The 14,512-nt window shown below is 52.3% G+C and overlaps 1 protein-coding gene across 2 annotated transcripts; it reads right to left on the bottom strand.

Moving 5' to 3' along the window:
• Positions 1–2,851: 2,851 nt before the first annotated feature.
• On the bottom strand, positions 2,852–14,194 carry SLC29A3 (solute carrier family 29 member 3). Of its 2 annotated transcripts, none has more exons than XM_074874226.1 (6): positions 14,142–14,194; positions 13,093–13,353; positions 8,928–9,010; positions 7,679–7,905; positions 6,336–6,498; positions 2,852–5,654 (listed from the first exon to the last, which is right to left on the bottom strand). In XM_074874226.1, the coding sequence occupies exons 2-6, from the start codon at positions 13,339–13,341 to the stop codon at positions 4,985–4,987; spliced, it is 1,392 nt and encodes a 463-aa protein (XP_074730327.1). In that variant the 5' UTR covers positions 13,342–13,353; positions 14,142–14,194; the 3' UTR covers positions 2,852–4,984. The 2 variants fall into 2 exon arrangements, with proteins under 2 accessions (XP_074730327.1, XP_074730328.1); XM_074874227.1 differs by lacking the exon at positions 14,142–14,194 and adding an exon at positions 13,870–13,929.
• Positions 14,195–14,512: the final 318 nt, after the last annotated feature.

Here is a 14,512-nt window from a genome sequence, read left to right as displayed (position 1 = left end):
TTTTTTGTAACAATTCATTCAACAGCATTTTCTTCGCTTCCATTTTAAAAACTGTTTATCACCGTCGTGTAAATATAGTACAAATTACTCCATAAAACATGTAAAAGGAGAACAGCAGCCGGGCAAGCCTGCAGCTGGCTGGCGAGGTTTCAAAGCTGAGTTTTTTTTTTCTCTGGGGCGCCTGCGGAGGGGCAGGATCAGCTCAGCTCATCTGCTGGGGACCGTGGCCCTCCCCGAGCCCCCGTCGCAGAAGATGACCGCCGGCATTTCGAGCCCTTGGCTCACGTGCCCCTTTTCAGGAGGATGCTCACCGCAAAGCTGCAGAGGTTGGCAAGCTTCAACCCCGTGCACGCAAGCATGTGAGAAGGGGAAAAAGGGTCAAGAGCTAAAATACCCTGAAAGTACCTTTTCCATGGCTGCGGAGGGGGAGGAGGCAGTGTTTTGGAGGGGCAGGGGTCAGAGAGCACCACCTCGTCTGTGGCAGGGTGATGGCTCTGTGCACGCTGCCCAAGCAGCCGTGCAGAACAGGGCACTGCCCGGGGACCCTGCTGCCCATACAAATGAAGCTGCCACAGGGCAGTAATTAAGAACGAGGTCATGCATGCTGGCCCCTAGCTGGCCACGGGGACCACCAGAGCTCGTTAGGAGCTTTGTCGGGATGCTGGGGACAGGCACAGATGCAGATGCGCAGGGACGCTCTGTGCTGCCAGGCGGATGGCCTGCTGGGTACCGTGTACCACCACCCTAGAGCCCCTGCTCCCACAGTCGAGCCACCAAAGGCAATCCCACTTCAGCTGTCTGGGCTTTTGACCTGCAGTGCATCCCAGCAAAACACTGAAAGGATGAGTCCTGCCCCAAAATACATGCAATGGAGTAGCCAAAAGGCAGCAGAGCTGTTCTTCGGTCACCACCAAGGCAATGCTGAAGGATAATGAGGTTGTTTCAAAGATGCTCCCACCTCCCAAAGGGTAATAGTGCTGCACTAAAGCCTCTATAATGCAAAGGCTGGTATCACAGATGGAGAGGTGGCAGCATTTCTACCCTGTGGGGCACTCCACTGAGATGGGACAGGCTAGGCAGAGCTTCAGAGATCAGAGAGAAAGGGAAATCCCCTTGCAACTGATGGGAGATGAGTATCACTCCATAAGGAAAGTTTCCTTTCCTCCTAGAGCACACACATATTTGCTTTAAAGCCCTGAATACCTACATTTAAATGCTCCAGCTCAAGCAGGAAGCAGTGGCTGGCACCATGAAGCTGAAAGAGAGGACAAAAAAAGGTCGAGCATAGGCTCAGTTAGTCTCCTTTGAGCAGAAGCTGCAACAGATGTGTCTCCTCTGCTTTCTGCCCTTTCATCCAACCCCCTTCTGCTCCCCGCGCCCCCCATCTTGCTGGTGTGGCTTTGCCAGTTCGCAGCTTTCATCTCCCCTCGGCCAGTTGGATTTAACACCAAAGGCCGCCGGAGAAGCCAGCGTGGGGCAGGCGCAGCGTCCCGACCACGCCGGGCTGCCAGCCCTCCGCAGAGCTGGGGGAGCGCGGGGGCTCTCCATCCTCCAGGTCATTTTGCCAGCGATGCTGGGCAAACACTGGCTCTGCCTCCTGGCGCCGTGCAGGGATTCATGCCCATCTTTGATTTAGTTTCACTTCATGGGCCCACCCTCATGAATTTTGCAAGTGCCTGCATTGCTCATTTTACACCCACTGGTGAGATGAGGCCAAGCCCTGCAGAGAACACGTGGTCCTCCCCTCCGTCGCCCAGCTCACAACCCACTTCCCTTGGCTGGAAGACGGTGAAAACATTTACAACCCTGCTAGTCTCTCTTAAGGAGCTGAGGGCATGGTGTTAATTAAAGAGGTAAAATTTGACAACGCTGTTTTGGACAGGCAAGGAAGACCCACGGACCCAAGCTCAGCTCACAACTCTGCCCACAGCCAAAGTCTTCCTCTGCACCTCAGGTGTCCCAGGTCCCAAGACCTGGGGATCAGCTCCCTCTTGTAAAGCTCCTAGAAGAAAAAAGCGTAATCCCCTTGCTAAATACCATGAAGTAGGTTTTGACCCCCACAGCATTTCTGCTGGCTGTGCCACCTCGATGCTGGTGCAGAGGGAGCACACATATTCCTGAACTGGAAACTGGGGTTGACGGCTGCATTCCTTATCAAAGATACATTATTTAAAACCGTCAAAAAATAAACCATGGTTGCATTTTGACTAATGCATCTGAAATACAGCATGCTTCATTCTGCCCTGCATCCACTGTTTTCCTCATCATTCTGCATTTTCTTACCTTGAGCTCTTTGATATGGCCCATGCAGAGCATCACATGCGACTTTGTCCAGACAGTACACGGCACTAATTACTTCCCTGCCATTATACTCAATATCCTACAAACTACCCACCCCCTTTTGCAGGGGGATCACCTGCAAGCTCATGGCTCAGGCTGCCTGTCAGCACCCACCCCCGTATCACGGTCCTCACACCAGCAGTCCCTGCTTTATACCCAGACCTGATTCTTGCCCAATTTGAACCTGTATTGATTTTTCCCCTCATTTCTCTTAACTTTCCTTAGCTGAATACCATCAAAGACAAAGGATAAATTCCCTTTTTGCTTGCTTCCCCCTGCAGATGCAATAAGTATGCTCTCCACACCTACCTGCAGGTCATTTGGAGATATTAAATTAGAATAACTGAGCTCTCAAAGCAATTCTTTCAGGGCTCCTTCACCCGGCCCCTGTCAGTGATTTCTCTGAATTTACAATCCAAGCTGGGAGAGAAGGAAGAACAGAAGGAAAAATGCAAGCTAAAACTGCATGCATCAGTGCGTCTCCAAGAGAAATCACTCCAGACACCAGCAGTTGCACAGTACCAAGAATTAACTTTATTAGCAACGGTACCGGATAATTAAGTTCTGTCTCAGGAGGTATTTGGTCTCTAACATGAGGGAGAGGATCAGCAGAGATGCAAAGCAGTCAGCTAACGAGCAGAACATCATCATACCTGGGACTGGGGGAAAATGTATGAGTTGAGAAGAGCAGACCACACGTCAGAATCTCAAGTGGGAAGCACCGAAGGCCACAAAAGGACATTTCAGTTGCCCACACAAGGTTGGCTTGGGCTTTTCAGCCACGACTGACTACTGCATTACTCCAAGCAATGCTCCAGCGCCCGTAGAGGCGATGGGAGTGCTCACCCCCATGAGCAGCACCCAGCCAGCTGCCCAGCATCACTACCCTCAGCCTTTGGGCTGCCCTTCGAGCTGAGGTGGACCTTCACCTGGGTCAACGCTGGGCAAAGCAGCCCCTGGTCAAGCGCTGGGGATAGAGGGCTGCAAACCTACCAAAGCAACAGGATTAAGAGCCCGCATGTGCAAAGTCATGTGCCGTAAAGCTGCTCCTTGGTACCACACACCCTGCAAATTTTCCACTCGTGTCTGGATTTTACAGTTAAATAAAAATCAGCCGTAAAGCAAAACTGTGTGTGTATGGCCAATGAGCCCAACTTAAACACCAGAAAGGATTTATATAATAAAACAACACCCATCAAGCCTATGTGCCACGCCGTGGCAATAACGACCGTCGATCCTGCTGTTCTCCCAGCAAAGCTGGGGTGGCTGTGGGTAGAAAGGCACCAGCCCCACATCCTCCCTCTCGCTAACCACCACATCCTGCACAGCAAGGAGATGGCCTGGCAACACAGACCAGCAGCTTCGCCGCTACTCGGGCAAGCGGGAGATGCTGAGAGAACATCCCACTAACAGAGCATTTGCTAATAATCCAGTCTTAAAGGAAGTATTTTCAACAGATAGCATCCCCGAAGCATCAGCTGCAATGCCAAGTTATGCCATTACATCTTTCCTTACCAGTTCACCTCTCCTAGGTCATAAATCCACCCCATTTGAGAAAATAAATACAATAATTGTATTTAGTTCAGGCTGCATTTGCATAGGGAAGTTTAAGTGACTTTAAAAGCCAGTTCTCTTTGGGTGGGCCGTATTTTTGGGTGTCACAGTAGCTCACCCCTCTGAAAACATCTGGAGACCATATGCCGCCTGTCTATGTAAATTAATCAGCTTTCTGCTGTGAACATCACATCAGAGCCTCTCTTAAGACCTCTCCTTGGCTTTTATGAACCTTTCTCAACACAGAGTAAAGGCACCTTAAAAAACTGAGGTTAGGACCACTTAGCATTTCACTCTCCTTGGGGTTCAGCTGCAGACAGGTTAAGTTGGTGTCCACAACGGTCACACAGCAGTCACAGCAGGAGAAATGGTCTCAGGTTGGCCATGACATACAGCCCTGGGACTAGTAGCACCATGCTGGGAGGTGGATGATCCCTCAATTCAATCTCATCTGGAAAAATTAAAGCAAGTAGAAGTCTGAGTGGAGATGTTTCCCTTACGTACGTTTCTTGGGGCAAGAAGGTATGAAATCCCCCCGAAATGGTGCCCTGCTCCCTGGAGTGGCTGCTACCCACTCCCAAAGCTTGCCTGAAGGTGCTCCAGGACTCAAATTCCCTTTAGCTCAACATCACCATCACAGCTCGATGAAGGGGGATCCCCCCTGAGACCACCAAAACACTGCAGGGCTAAACTTGTAACAATGAGGCAGCAAAAACCAAGGTGCTGTCAAAAGCCCTGGTTTCAGCTTAAAACCAGTGTGGTGGCACCAACAAGCCACCCTTGCCCACTGGCACCGGGGTGAGGGACAGGTTTCCCTGTGCACCTGGTGCTTCCCTGAGCTCCCTGGGGAGGACAAGGGTTTTTTGGTCCATTTGCTCTGGTCAAACCCGGGAGTGACAAATGTCTGACAGGACCTCCCAAGCACAGGGGACACCCCTTCTCAGAAGGGCTTCCCCTTGGATGCAAATCCCCCCCACCCCAAGACAGACAGCCTGCCCCAAAACCACAGCATGCCTGGCTGCTTGGGGAAAAAGCCCTAAATACCTGACAGCAGCACCGCAAACCGAGGGCATCCCCCCCGGCTGCTCCTCTACATGAGGTGGACAATGAGAACAGAGCAGGCGGACCCCACAGCCAGCCCCAGCATGAGGTAAAACGTCATCAACACCCCCGCCGCCTCGGCCAGCTCTTTTGGCACAATCTTGGGGCCGTAGACAATGACCAGCGTCCCCAGGTAGCCATTGCTCAGTCCCAGCAGCACCGTGAAGACCACTGGGTAGACGTCTTGGTTGAAGACCACCGTCCGGATGTGAGCCCGGGGTTGGTAGTTACTGAGGATGAAGAGAGGGAGGAAGATGGTCCTGAGGAGGACGAGGGCGGGCAGCAGCTTGCTCCTGGGGCCGGGCACCTGGATCCAGGCAGTGATCTGCCTGCCGCACCAGTCAGCGAAGTTGTACAGGAGGAAACTGGTGAGCGGTGCAAAGTACTTGGTGCTCCACAGGCTTCCCGAGGACTTGCTGACCGACTCGATGTTGGAGGAGAGAGAAGGGAAGATGATGATGGAGATGAAGAAGACGTAAAAGAGGCAGAAGCCGAGGAGGGCGGTCTTCTGCAGGATGGGGCGGATCGGGGGGATGCCAGCGCTTTTTGTGAGGAAGGAAGTATTTGTAGTGCCTCCCAGATCTGCCTCATCCTCTGCAGAGCTGTCAGGTGGCACGGGGGCCAGAGACGGGCTCTCCTTCTGGCTGCTCATGTAATACCTGGAAAAAAGAGAAGGAGGGAAATTTTTAGACATGTGAGTGTGTGGGAAACAAACAGATTAGGAGAGAGAGCAAGGGGGAAGTTGGTGACGCAGGAATATCTATGCTGGACCGAGCAAAGGCGGTTTGCAGCGATGCCATTGCACCTCCAGCTCCCACCTTGTACGGAAAGGTGACCCTCAGGGACCCACCACCCCCTCTTCCACACCACGGGGACCCCTTTACCCCCTTGGTGGTTCACAGAGGGGACTGACTGCACGCAGGCATTTGGGGGTTGCAAGCACCAACAAGACCAATGGGTCACGCACATAGGTGCACGATGTTGCAGATACAGATGCCCTACAGGAACCCACCTGGCTGGCTGCTGCCAGATTACAGCTCTGTGCTGATTTCATGCATTTTGGAAGCCCCGGCATCAGCACCCCTCTCCCCCTGGGAGGATTGCCAGAAGCCCAGCACGTGCCAGGGCGGGTGGTGCTCAGTTTCAGTCTGTGGCTTTGTTCAAATGGGGAAGCATGGCTGGCAGCAGCAGAGCGCGTGGGGATGCCGGGGGGTGACAAGAGCAGGGACTAGCACAGCAAGCACCCCATGAGTCTCCCCAGCAACCCGGCTCGGCATCAACAGTAGCAAACCCTCCCAACCCGTGCTTGTGGGATGCCTGTGGCAGGCGGGTGCACACACCTGGAGTACTCCAGCCTGGGAAGGAGGAGGTACACCATGACGCAGACGACGAGGAAGATGTCGGCGGTGAGGAAGTAGGCCAGGGCACTGTCTGTAACATCAGCCGCTGCTGCCAGATCTATCACAGAGGCGATGGCGCTGATTGTGCCGCCCATGGCCTGACCTGTGCAGGGGACCAGAGAGACGGAGCTCAGGGCCCAGGGCTGAGCCTGACCAAGATGGGCGCAGGTGAGAGGCATCGAGGTGACAGAGAGCAACCCACAGCACCTCCAGTGAGGACTCTGATGGAACCCAGAAACAGCAGCATCCCCTTATTAACACCTCCTGGCGTGCACAAATCCCCTAGGGGAAGCAGCTCACCCCCCCTGCCCCACACACTAGTCCTCAAACCCAGCTCTGGGTACAACTGCACACACCGCCTCATCTCCATTTCCACACCTTGCTGCAACACAGCTATTTGTGGGGCTGCACTGCAGCCCAAGTCCCATCCTGCACCCCCTTCCAACACAGGGGCAGCACTGCACAAGGGTCAGGATGGGACCCAACCTGGGCTTGCATGTGCTGAGTCCTGTAGAGAAGGTCTAAACCCTGCCCAAACCCTAAACCTGGATTTCTACTGGCACACATATAACCACCTCTCTTCTGCACTCCACCAGATGGGAATTCAAGCCAGCAGCAACAGGTGTGCCATCCTGGGGATGTGGTGATATCCCCCACTGGGCTAAACTCATTAAAACACTCCTGTCTCAGCCCTGGGCAGAATTTCTCAGTCTTGATTTTTTTCCCCTTCTCCTCTTGGTTTGTCAGCCGTTCCACAGCCCATTTATAATGTTATCAACCCTCCAGGGAGCTCATCACTCACGGCTCCCAATGTGCCCCTCATCACTCATGAAAACGCATGGAAATGCTGAACGGAAAGGAGGAGACAATGCAAAGTTGAAGATTCCTCCAGCTGCAAACAGAGGAACTGAGGGATGTATCTCTTTCCTCCTTCTCCCTGCACAGAACAAACAACAGGTCAAGCTGTCACGCTGGCTGAGGCTGCTCTGCAGGGTGTTTGCCCCTCGGGCAGGGATGGCGAAGGACTGCTGCTCTCCTCATCTCTGCTGAGCCCTCAAACACTTCAGTTTATGGGTATTTACAGAAACAAAAGCAACGGCTCATGTGACCAAGCATGTTCTCCTTCAGCAACTTCCCTTTATCTTTAAGGCAAAGTTAAGTTTCTAAAATAAACCCCCATGTGATGAAATCCCAGATGCAGGAGGGAAAGAAAACCAACCACCCAACCACAGAAAACCCAAGAACATGATCCCACCGGGACGGCGTGGCTGGGGGTCACCAACCTGAGATCAGCGCCTGCAAGTTCTTCATGGGGAAGCGGCTGCTCAGCCCAAAGATGCTGCTGGTGAAGATGGTCGAGGCGCTGCTGACAATGATCACACAGCCGATGGTGAGGGCAAAGAAGCGGGTGGTCCAGGCAGAGGTGTCAACCTTCACCAGCACCGTGATCACCAGGAAGACGGCCAACATTACGAAGAGCGAGGACAAGATCCGGACGCTGGCGGGCACCCTGGGGACAAGGGAAAGGAGAGACTCCTATGTTTAAAACTATAACGTGAAGGCGTGATGCAGAGGACACCAACTCCTCTGCTATGAGAAGGATCAAAGAAAATAAAGAAAGGTGGGGGGAGATGAGGAATAAAAAATAATGATTTTTCTCAGAAGCCTCTAGACGTTAACTCTGCAATTTCCACTTTTGCCATCAGTAGGACTATAAGCCCAATGGAGCTGTAAAATACCCATTTCTCCCAGAAATCAGGAGCTATCCCCATCGCTGGAGCAATGTACAGCAGCAGCAATAAAGCCTGCCTGGGAAACATGGCTGGGTGGGTGAAAGCAATCCCAGGCACGGAGGGGGCTTATCGCCCAGCTGGGAGAATGGATGGGCTGGAGTGGGGGCAGGATGGAGGGGGCAAGGCCCAGAGGTGGGGAGCCAGACCGACAGCCAGGATCTAGAGATTAAGCACACAAATGCATTCCCCTTTGACTCCAAACATGAAGGAGTTTGATCTGGGATAAGGAACAGTACAAATGAGGGGAGGTGGCTATTTTAGGTTTAAGTCAAGCTTGCAATGAGGCAGAGATGGTCCATCAACCCAGTTCAGCTGCTGATAGGACCAGAGCAAGGCATTACTCCTGCCTGGATGAGCCTAGCCCTCATCAGCCGGTCCCCAACGATGGCATTTTTAAGAGGAAAGACCATTTGCCAAGCAATTAACCAAGGAATTTATTAGGAATTTATTTACAGTGGTGCAACTCAAGCCAACTCCAGACACGGGTGCTGCTGGTGAGGAGCAGAGTGCCTCACCCTGCTTCATCTCAGCCGGTTGCGATTCAGGCAGGAGCAGATGAGGGGATTTTGGCTGCACAGGGAAGCTGTGCTCACGATGCCCCGTGTGCCCCGTGGCTTGTCACCAGAGGAAGGGAAGGCTGAGCTGGGAGCCACAGCTGAAGCCAGAGAAAGGCAGAAGTGACACAGGCAAAGCCGGGGAGAGCAGCAGCTAACAGACCCGTGAACAGAGCAGCACTTACTTATTGACCAGTAAGAAGTTTCCGATCAGGCACAGCACCGAGGGCACAGTCGAAGCAATGGAGATGTAACTCTCAAAAAAATCCTGCCAGGAACAAAAAACAACAAAGAAGAAAAGGTAGGGGGAGAACAACACATGAATTTCGGCTCCTAAATATGGCACAATACAGCACAAATGGGGAGTTATGCTGTAGGCATCCACCTCATTGCATTGCGTTGCAAAACTGCTCAGGACAACAGGCAGCAGGAATGGGCTCCCGGGGCTTTTTTGTCCTGCAACAGCCCTGGGATATTTCAGGAAGCTAGGGACATAACAAATTCAGAAGCAAAAATGGTGAAGGAAACACCTTCCTTACTACTGCACTGGCCCCATGGGGCAGCACCTGAAATAACGAGGTCTGAACTTCTCCAGCTGGCTTCAGCATCCTGGACAACCCCCCCTGAACATTTTCTCTTACTTGAGCTCCGTGAGGGCTGTTTTTCATAAATCAGGACACAACAGCATTAATACTATTAGTTACCTGCCTCAAAAGCCCACAATGTCTAGCAAACCTGTGCATCCCTCCCCATGCAAAGTGACTGGGACACCATGCCTGAGAACATGCTCGAGCAAAAGCAGCCTGAGTGGGGACACAGGGACATTATTCTCCCTCCCACTTTCCCTCTCTGCACGCGCGAAACTCATTGAGAAACAATATTGAGACTCAACACACATTCACTCCGGGGACTCGTATATCATCTGAGCAAGTCAGCTGCAGCACCAGTCAATATTCACCAGTCCACCTCGCACAGAGGTCAGGCTGTGCACGCAGAAAACAATAACCACAGCAGAGAGAGAGAGATTTCTTTGCCAAGATTGCAGCCAAATGCTTACGTTTTTCAATCCATTTTATGTATTAGGCTGTTAAAGCGCGTCTGCTCCCTCTCCTCCCCTCAAGGTGCTTAATCCCTTGTTTTTTCTGCGGGAATCTCAGCCAGAGGTAGGACAGTGCTCACAAAGAGGATGACCTACATATCCACCCCCATCGCCATGGGCTTTCATTTTCTGCAGTTACCTAGCTACAGAGACAGGGCCACGTCGCGTCCAAGCGCGAGAAGGTACTCGGCACGTTTTCTCTGCACGTTACTTTTTTTTTTCTTTTTCAGCTTTGCATTGTAGTCTTTTAATCAGTTTACAAGCATGCTCATTTATTCTTCCCTATCAGGAGCTTTACTGTAAGCAACAGGAAATAGAATAATCGCTCCTAGAGGGTCCATATATGCAGAGACATAAATGCCTGCACTTACAGCATCAGCTTGGCGAAGCAGGAGGCTCAAAGCTCTACAGCCATACAATGAATTATAGGAGAGAAGACAAAGCAAAATGCAAAGTTGGTTGCTAAAACTAAGACTTATTTACCAACCTACTTAAAACTAACCCCCAGACCAGCCTGGGAATATTTAATATACTTCCAAGTTAATTTTCTCTTTCTTTTGGGGAGGAAAAAAGACTGTATAACGCTTTCCACCAAGCAGAAGTGTACTTGAAGTAATCCAGCAGAGATGCTGCGTTTCAAGCACCCCGGGGAAACATGCTCACACCAGCGGTGGGAAGAGAATTAGGGAAAGTATTTAAGAAACTGAGAAGCCTGTACTGCACTGGGAAATTTTACCCTGCCTTACCCACGGCCAAACGCTGCTGGAAAAGAAAAGCGAGGTAGAAGGGTTTCAATTGCTGTTGTTTCTGTGAAAAAGGAAAGCCCTCACACCACATGTTTAATGCAGCAGCAGAATGGTGGGTGGCAAACTTAATCCATGCTCAGATCAAGGGAAAGTATCAGGCTCCATACCCATCTCACCTCTTCACTCCTGCTTGTTAGGTGTTAATCCAGCTCAGATGGTAACTCTTCTCCCTGTGTGGGTATTCCCACACATCACAGACATGCTTTCAGAGGAAGTTTTTGGCTATGCAAGATATACCTAGTTCTCTCCCTTTCTGCTGAGCCCTCCCTGACCAGCTGGCTCATCTCCTCTGGGCATCCCTTGCTTGCAAAGGCTGAGCTCCCTATCACTGACATGGTTTTAGAGGAGAAACGCAAACACTGAAAGACTGTCACCCCCTTCCTGGCTAATAATAAATAATAATAACTCCCTAAGCAAACCCAACATCTTCCTCCCTGTCCAAAGTCGCCTTTCTCCCACCTCTGCCTCTCACGAGGAAGGTGTCATCCCTCAGCCATGGAGCTGAGGCACATAATGGAGGTATTTGACCCTATATTAACTACAGCATCTTCAAACACGCTGCCGTGATCGACGCTGTACGCTTGGTACCTTAAAAAAACCCCAAACAAGAACAAAGCGTCGCGGTGGCAAATTAGTCACCAGCTTCAGCCGGCGTTGCCAAGATGCTTTTGCTAAGTAGTTTTTATGCTGCTCCAGTCCGGACTCAGCAGCTGGGCTCCTGTCGGGCTGGAAAAGCAAACCAGGCCCACGGTGGGGCTGAAGGCACCGAAGCGTTACCTGGAGCATGGGGCATGAAATTAGCTGTGGTGAGCAGGCTGGAGCCAAGAGCAGGCTGTCAGTCACAGATGCACCTTTCCAGAGTCCAGCTCTGTTTGCAGGTAAGCCCTCCTGCTGCAGCACCGTGGCTTGCCATCCCAGTGCAGAAATGGGTCTGACAGGTTTATTTTTGATCAGGCTCGACCGCCACGGAAAAGCCGGGTTGCTTTTCACAGGAGGAAGTAAAAAGCATTGCACCACAGCCATACAGAAAGAGGAGAAACATCTTTTCGTCCAAGCAATGGCTGATCCAACTGGGAATACAGTTGTGCAAGAATTTTTAGGAGAAAGACATACTTACTCTACTTGAAAACAGCTTTATCAAGGATTGCCTTGGATAAGCATGACAGAAGCAATGAGGAGCAAGTGGGATGCAGGGAATGTCTGAGGACACATGGTAGCAGAGCACCCTTCGCCCCCTCTCTGAGCACCCTTGCTAGTGCAGGGGCACCCTATTTGTGATGTTCGGGCACCATGGGGACTTGGTCTCCATCAGTTTGATCCACCCAGTATCTCGATTTACACGAGCACACTGGTACTTCAGCATCCTGGTACAAGCACCGTTGGTGACACTTTGCTTCCTCCCCATCAAAAACGCAGACAGCTTAACAACCATTAAAATTAGAACAGCCGTGGATGACGTACTGGTGTGAGAAATCATAGAGAAAACGTGGGCGTCACACCTGGCTCTGTGTTTATATAAAAATAAAATATGCCCAAACCACTTGAACAAGCTTGGCAACAGGAGGAGGACAGAACACAGCCTCATCACACCGACACTTTTTCCAGCCGCAAAGAAACACCATTGCTTTGTCAGGGGGGCACAGGGAAATAATCCTGCCATGGCAGAAGGAGCAAGAGAAGGCGGCTTTTTGGGGGAGAAAAAGAGAGGCCATCAAGCCTGTCGCCCCACGGCCGGCTCATCAATCGCCCCGTGACAAGCTCTTCATCCCATCTGCCAAAAGCCAGATGTTTATCGCTGCAAGGAAATACTCCAGCCACACTTGACAGATCTTGAAGGAAAAGCAGTAAAGCATCTGGAGAGCCTCAAGACTATCAAAAGCCACCGGCTCCAGGGCTGGTGCTCATGCAAAGCCCTGCTGCTGCTGCTGTCTCTGAACAACGGGCTGCACCAGCCAGTGCAAGGGAGAAAATGCCTAAAATGCGTTCGATGCCTCGCCATGGGGCCAGAAGCTCAGAGCAATTTATCTCCCGGCCCGCAGGGAGTTGCAGCCAAGTCTGGCTGGGACAGCACAGAGTCCCGTGGGACATGGGTGCTCACCAAGCGTGAAGGACAAAAACAACCACAGAGATTTATACCTTGCACCACAGAAATTGTCCTGTGAAAGGCAGCCTTGCTTATGGGACAGGTTAAGCCAAATTTTTTAAAGACACCTTAAAGCTTAGCGCTTCAAATACAGGTAAAAGATCACAAAGTGCTACGGCTCTTAGTTTTAAGCATCTTTCTTGCAAGTACTTGTGCTCCCCAAATAAACCTCTACCCCTGATTTGCAGCTGACAAAACCCTAGAGGACGTTCACTCACGTTCTGGGGAAGTGGAGGCGAAAAAGAGCAAAGTAGGAAGGAAATCAGCTTTTTTTTTTCCTGCCTTGAAAGCAGCACACTCACCCGCAGATCTGATGCCGCCTGTCCGGCCGGGCCTGCCTGATCCGAGCAGTTTTGCAGCTTGTACATCCAGTAGTGTTTTGCTGTGATGAAAAAATTCCAGGGCAGCAGGGTCCCGATGCCCAGGAGGAAAAAAATCACGTAGGCCCCATGTAAGCGGTCGCTTGGCTTTTGCCGGCTGTATCTGTTGACCAAGAGCTCCTCGATCAGGGGCTCCTCATCTGGGGGAAAGCTGCTGGCTGCTGGGTGCATAGCGCTGGCACGCTGCAAAAAACAACCACCAAAAAAAGATATTATCACGCCAGGGTTGCAAACCGTTGCTCGCAAGCTGCTGTGTGTGGCTCCCTTCTTCGGCCTGCCGGCAAATGCCGGGTGAGTGAGCTGAACCGGCTGAGCACAGGGGTGGCTGGAGCCCCGAAAGGCGTGGGAGAGGGGGCCAGGACACAGCGGGGATGGGCTCTGCCACAGCAGCACCCCTGGTTCTGTCCGTAATTAATAATTAACCCGTCCCCTTGGCCTTGCACAAGCAGGAAACCTCTCAGCTCAGCCAAGGCTCCAGAAAAAATTAACAGCTTGTAAACAATCGACGCCAGAGCAACCTGTAAACTCGTATAACGCCATCCGGCTTTCTAAAATGACTCGTAAATTAATGCAACACCAGCAGGCGTTGCAGACCGGCCTGTAAACTAATATAACGCCATCGAGGCTTTGTAAAATGACTCATAAACTGGCGTAACATCATCGGGTTTTGGAAAACGAGCTGTAAACTAATCGCCACACCCGCAGGCTTTGCAAGGCGAGCGTCAGCTGCCGCAGCAACGCCGGGCTTTGCAAAACGACTCGTGAACGGCGCCGGCCCCGCCCGGGCTCTGCAGGGCGGCGGGTGAACTCTCGCCGAGCGGCCGCGGAGAAGGGCCCGGCCAGGCGCCGGGGGAAATGCCGGAAATCAGGGGGTTTGCAAAGAGCCTTTAAGTTCAGGCGCGGAAGCGCCGTGTCCCTCCGCGCATCCAGCCCCGCTCATCCTCCCGCCCCCCCCCCGCCCCAGCACTCACCGGGCCCCCGCCGGCGCCTTCCCCGCCGAGCCGGGCCAGGCCGCTCCGCCACGCCCCGGACACGCCCCCGAGGGGGTGGGCCCTCCATAAGACACGCCCATACGGGGCGGGTCCCACCACAAGCCACGCCCACATATGCTACCTCGCCTCGACCACTCCCCCCATGGGTGGGCGGTCCCTCCCACGACCACGCCCCTGCCCACGCCCCGCAGTGCGGGGAGGGGAGGGGCCGTGCGGCCCAGCGGTACCCGGGCACAGCCTGCCCCCCCCCCTTTTTTTTTTAAATTTTTTCCTTTTTTTTTTACCCACCCACCCCCCACGCTCCTTTTTTCCCTCCTTTTCCCTTTTTTTTTTTTAAATATTTACTCCAT

This window comes from Strix uralensis, chromosome 7 (assembly GCF_047716275.1).
Source record: "Strix uralensis isolate ZFMK-TIS-50842 chromosome 7, bStrUra1, whole genome shotgun sequence".
Lineage (NCBI taxonomy): Eukaryota > Metazoa > Chordata > Aves > Strigiformes > Strigidae > Strix > Strix uralensis.
The sequence above is the reverse complement of the archived record's forward strand: the minus strand, read 5'-3'. Positions and strand labels throughout refer to the sequence as shown.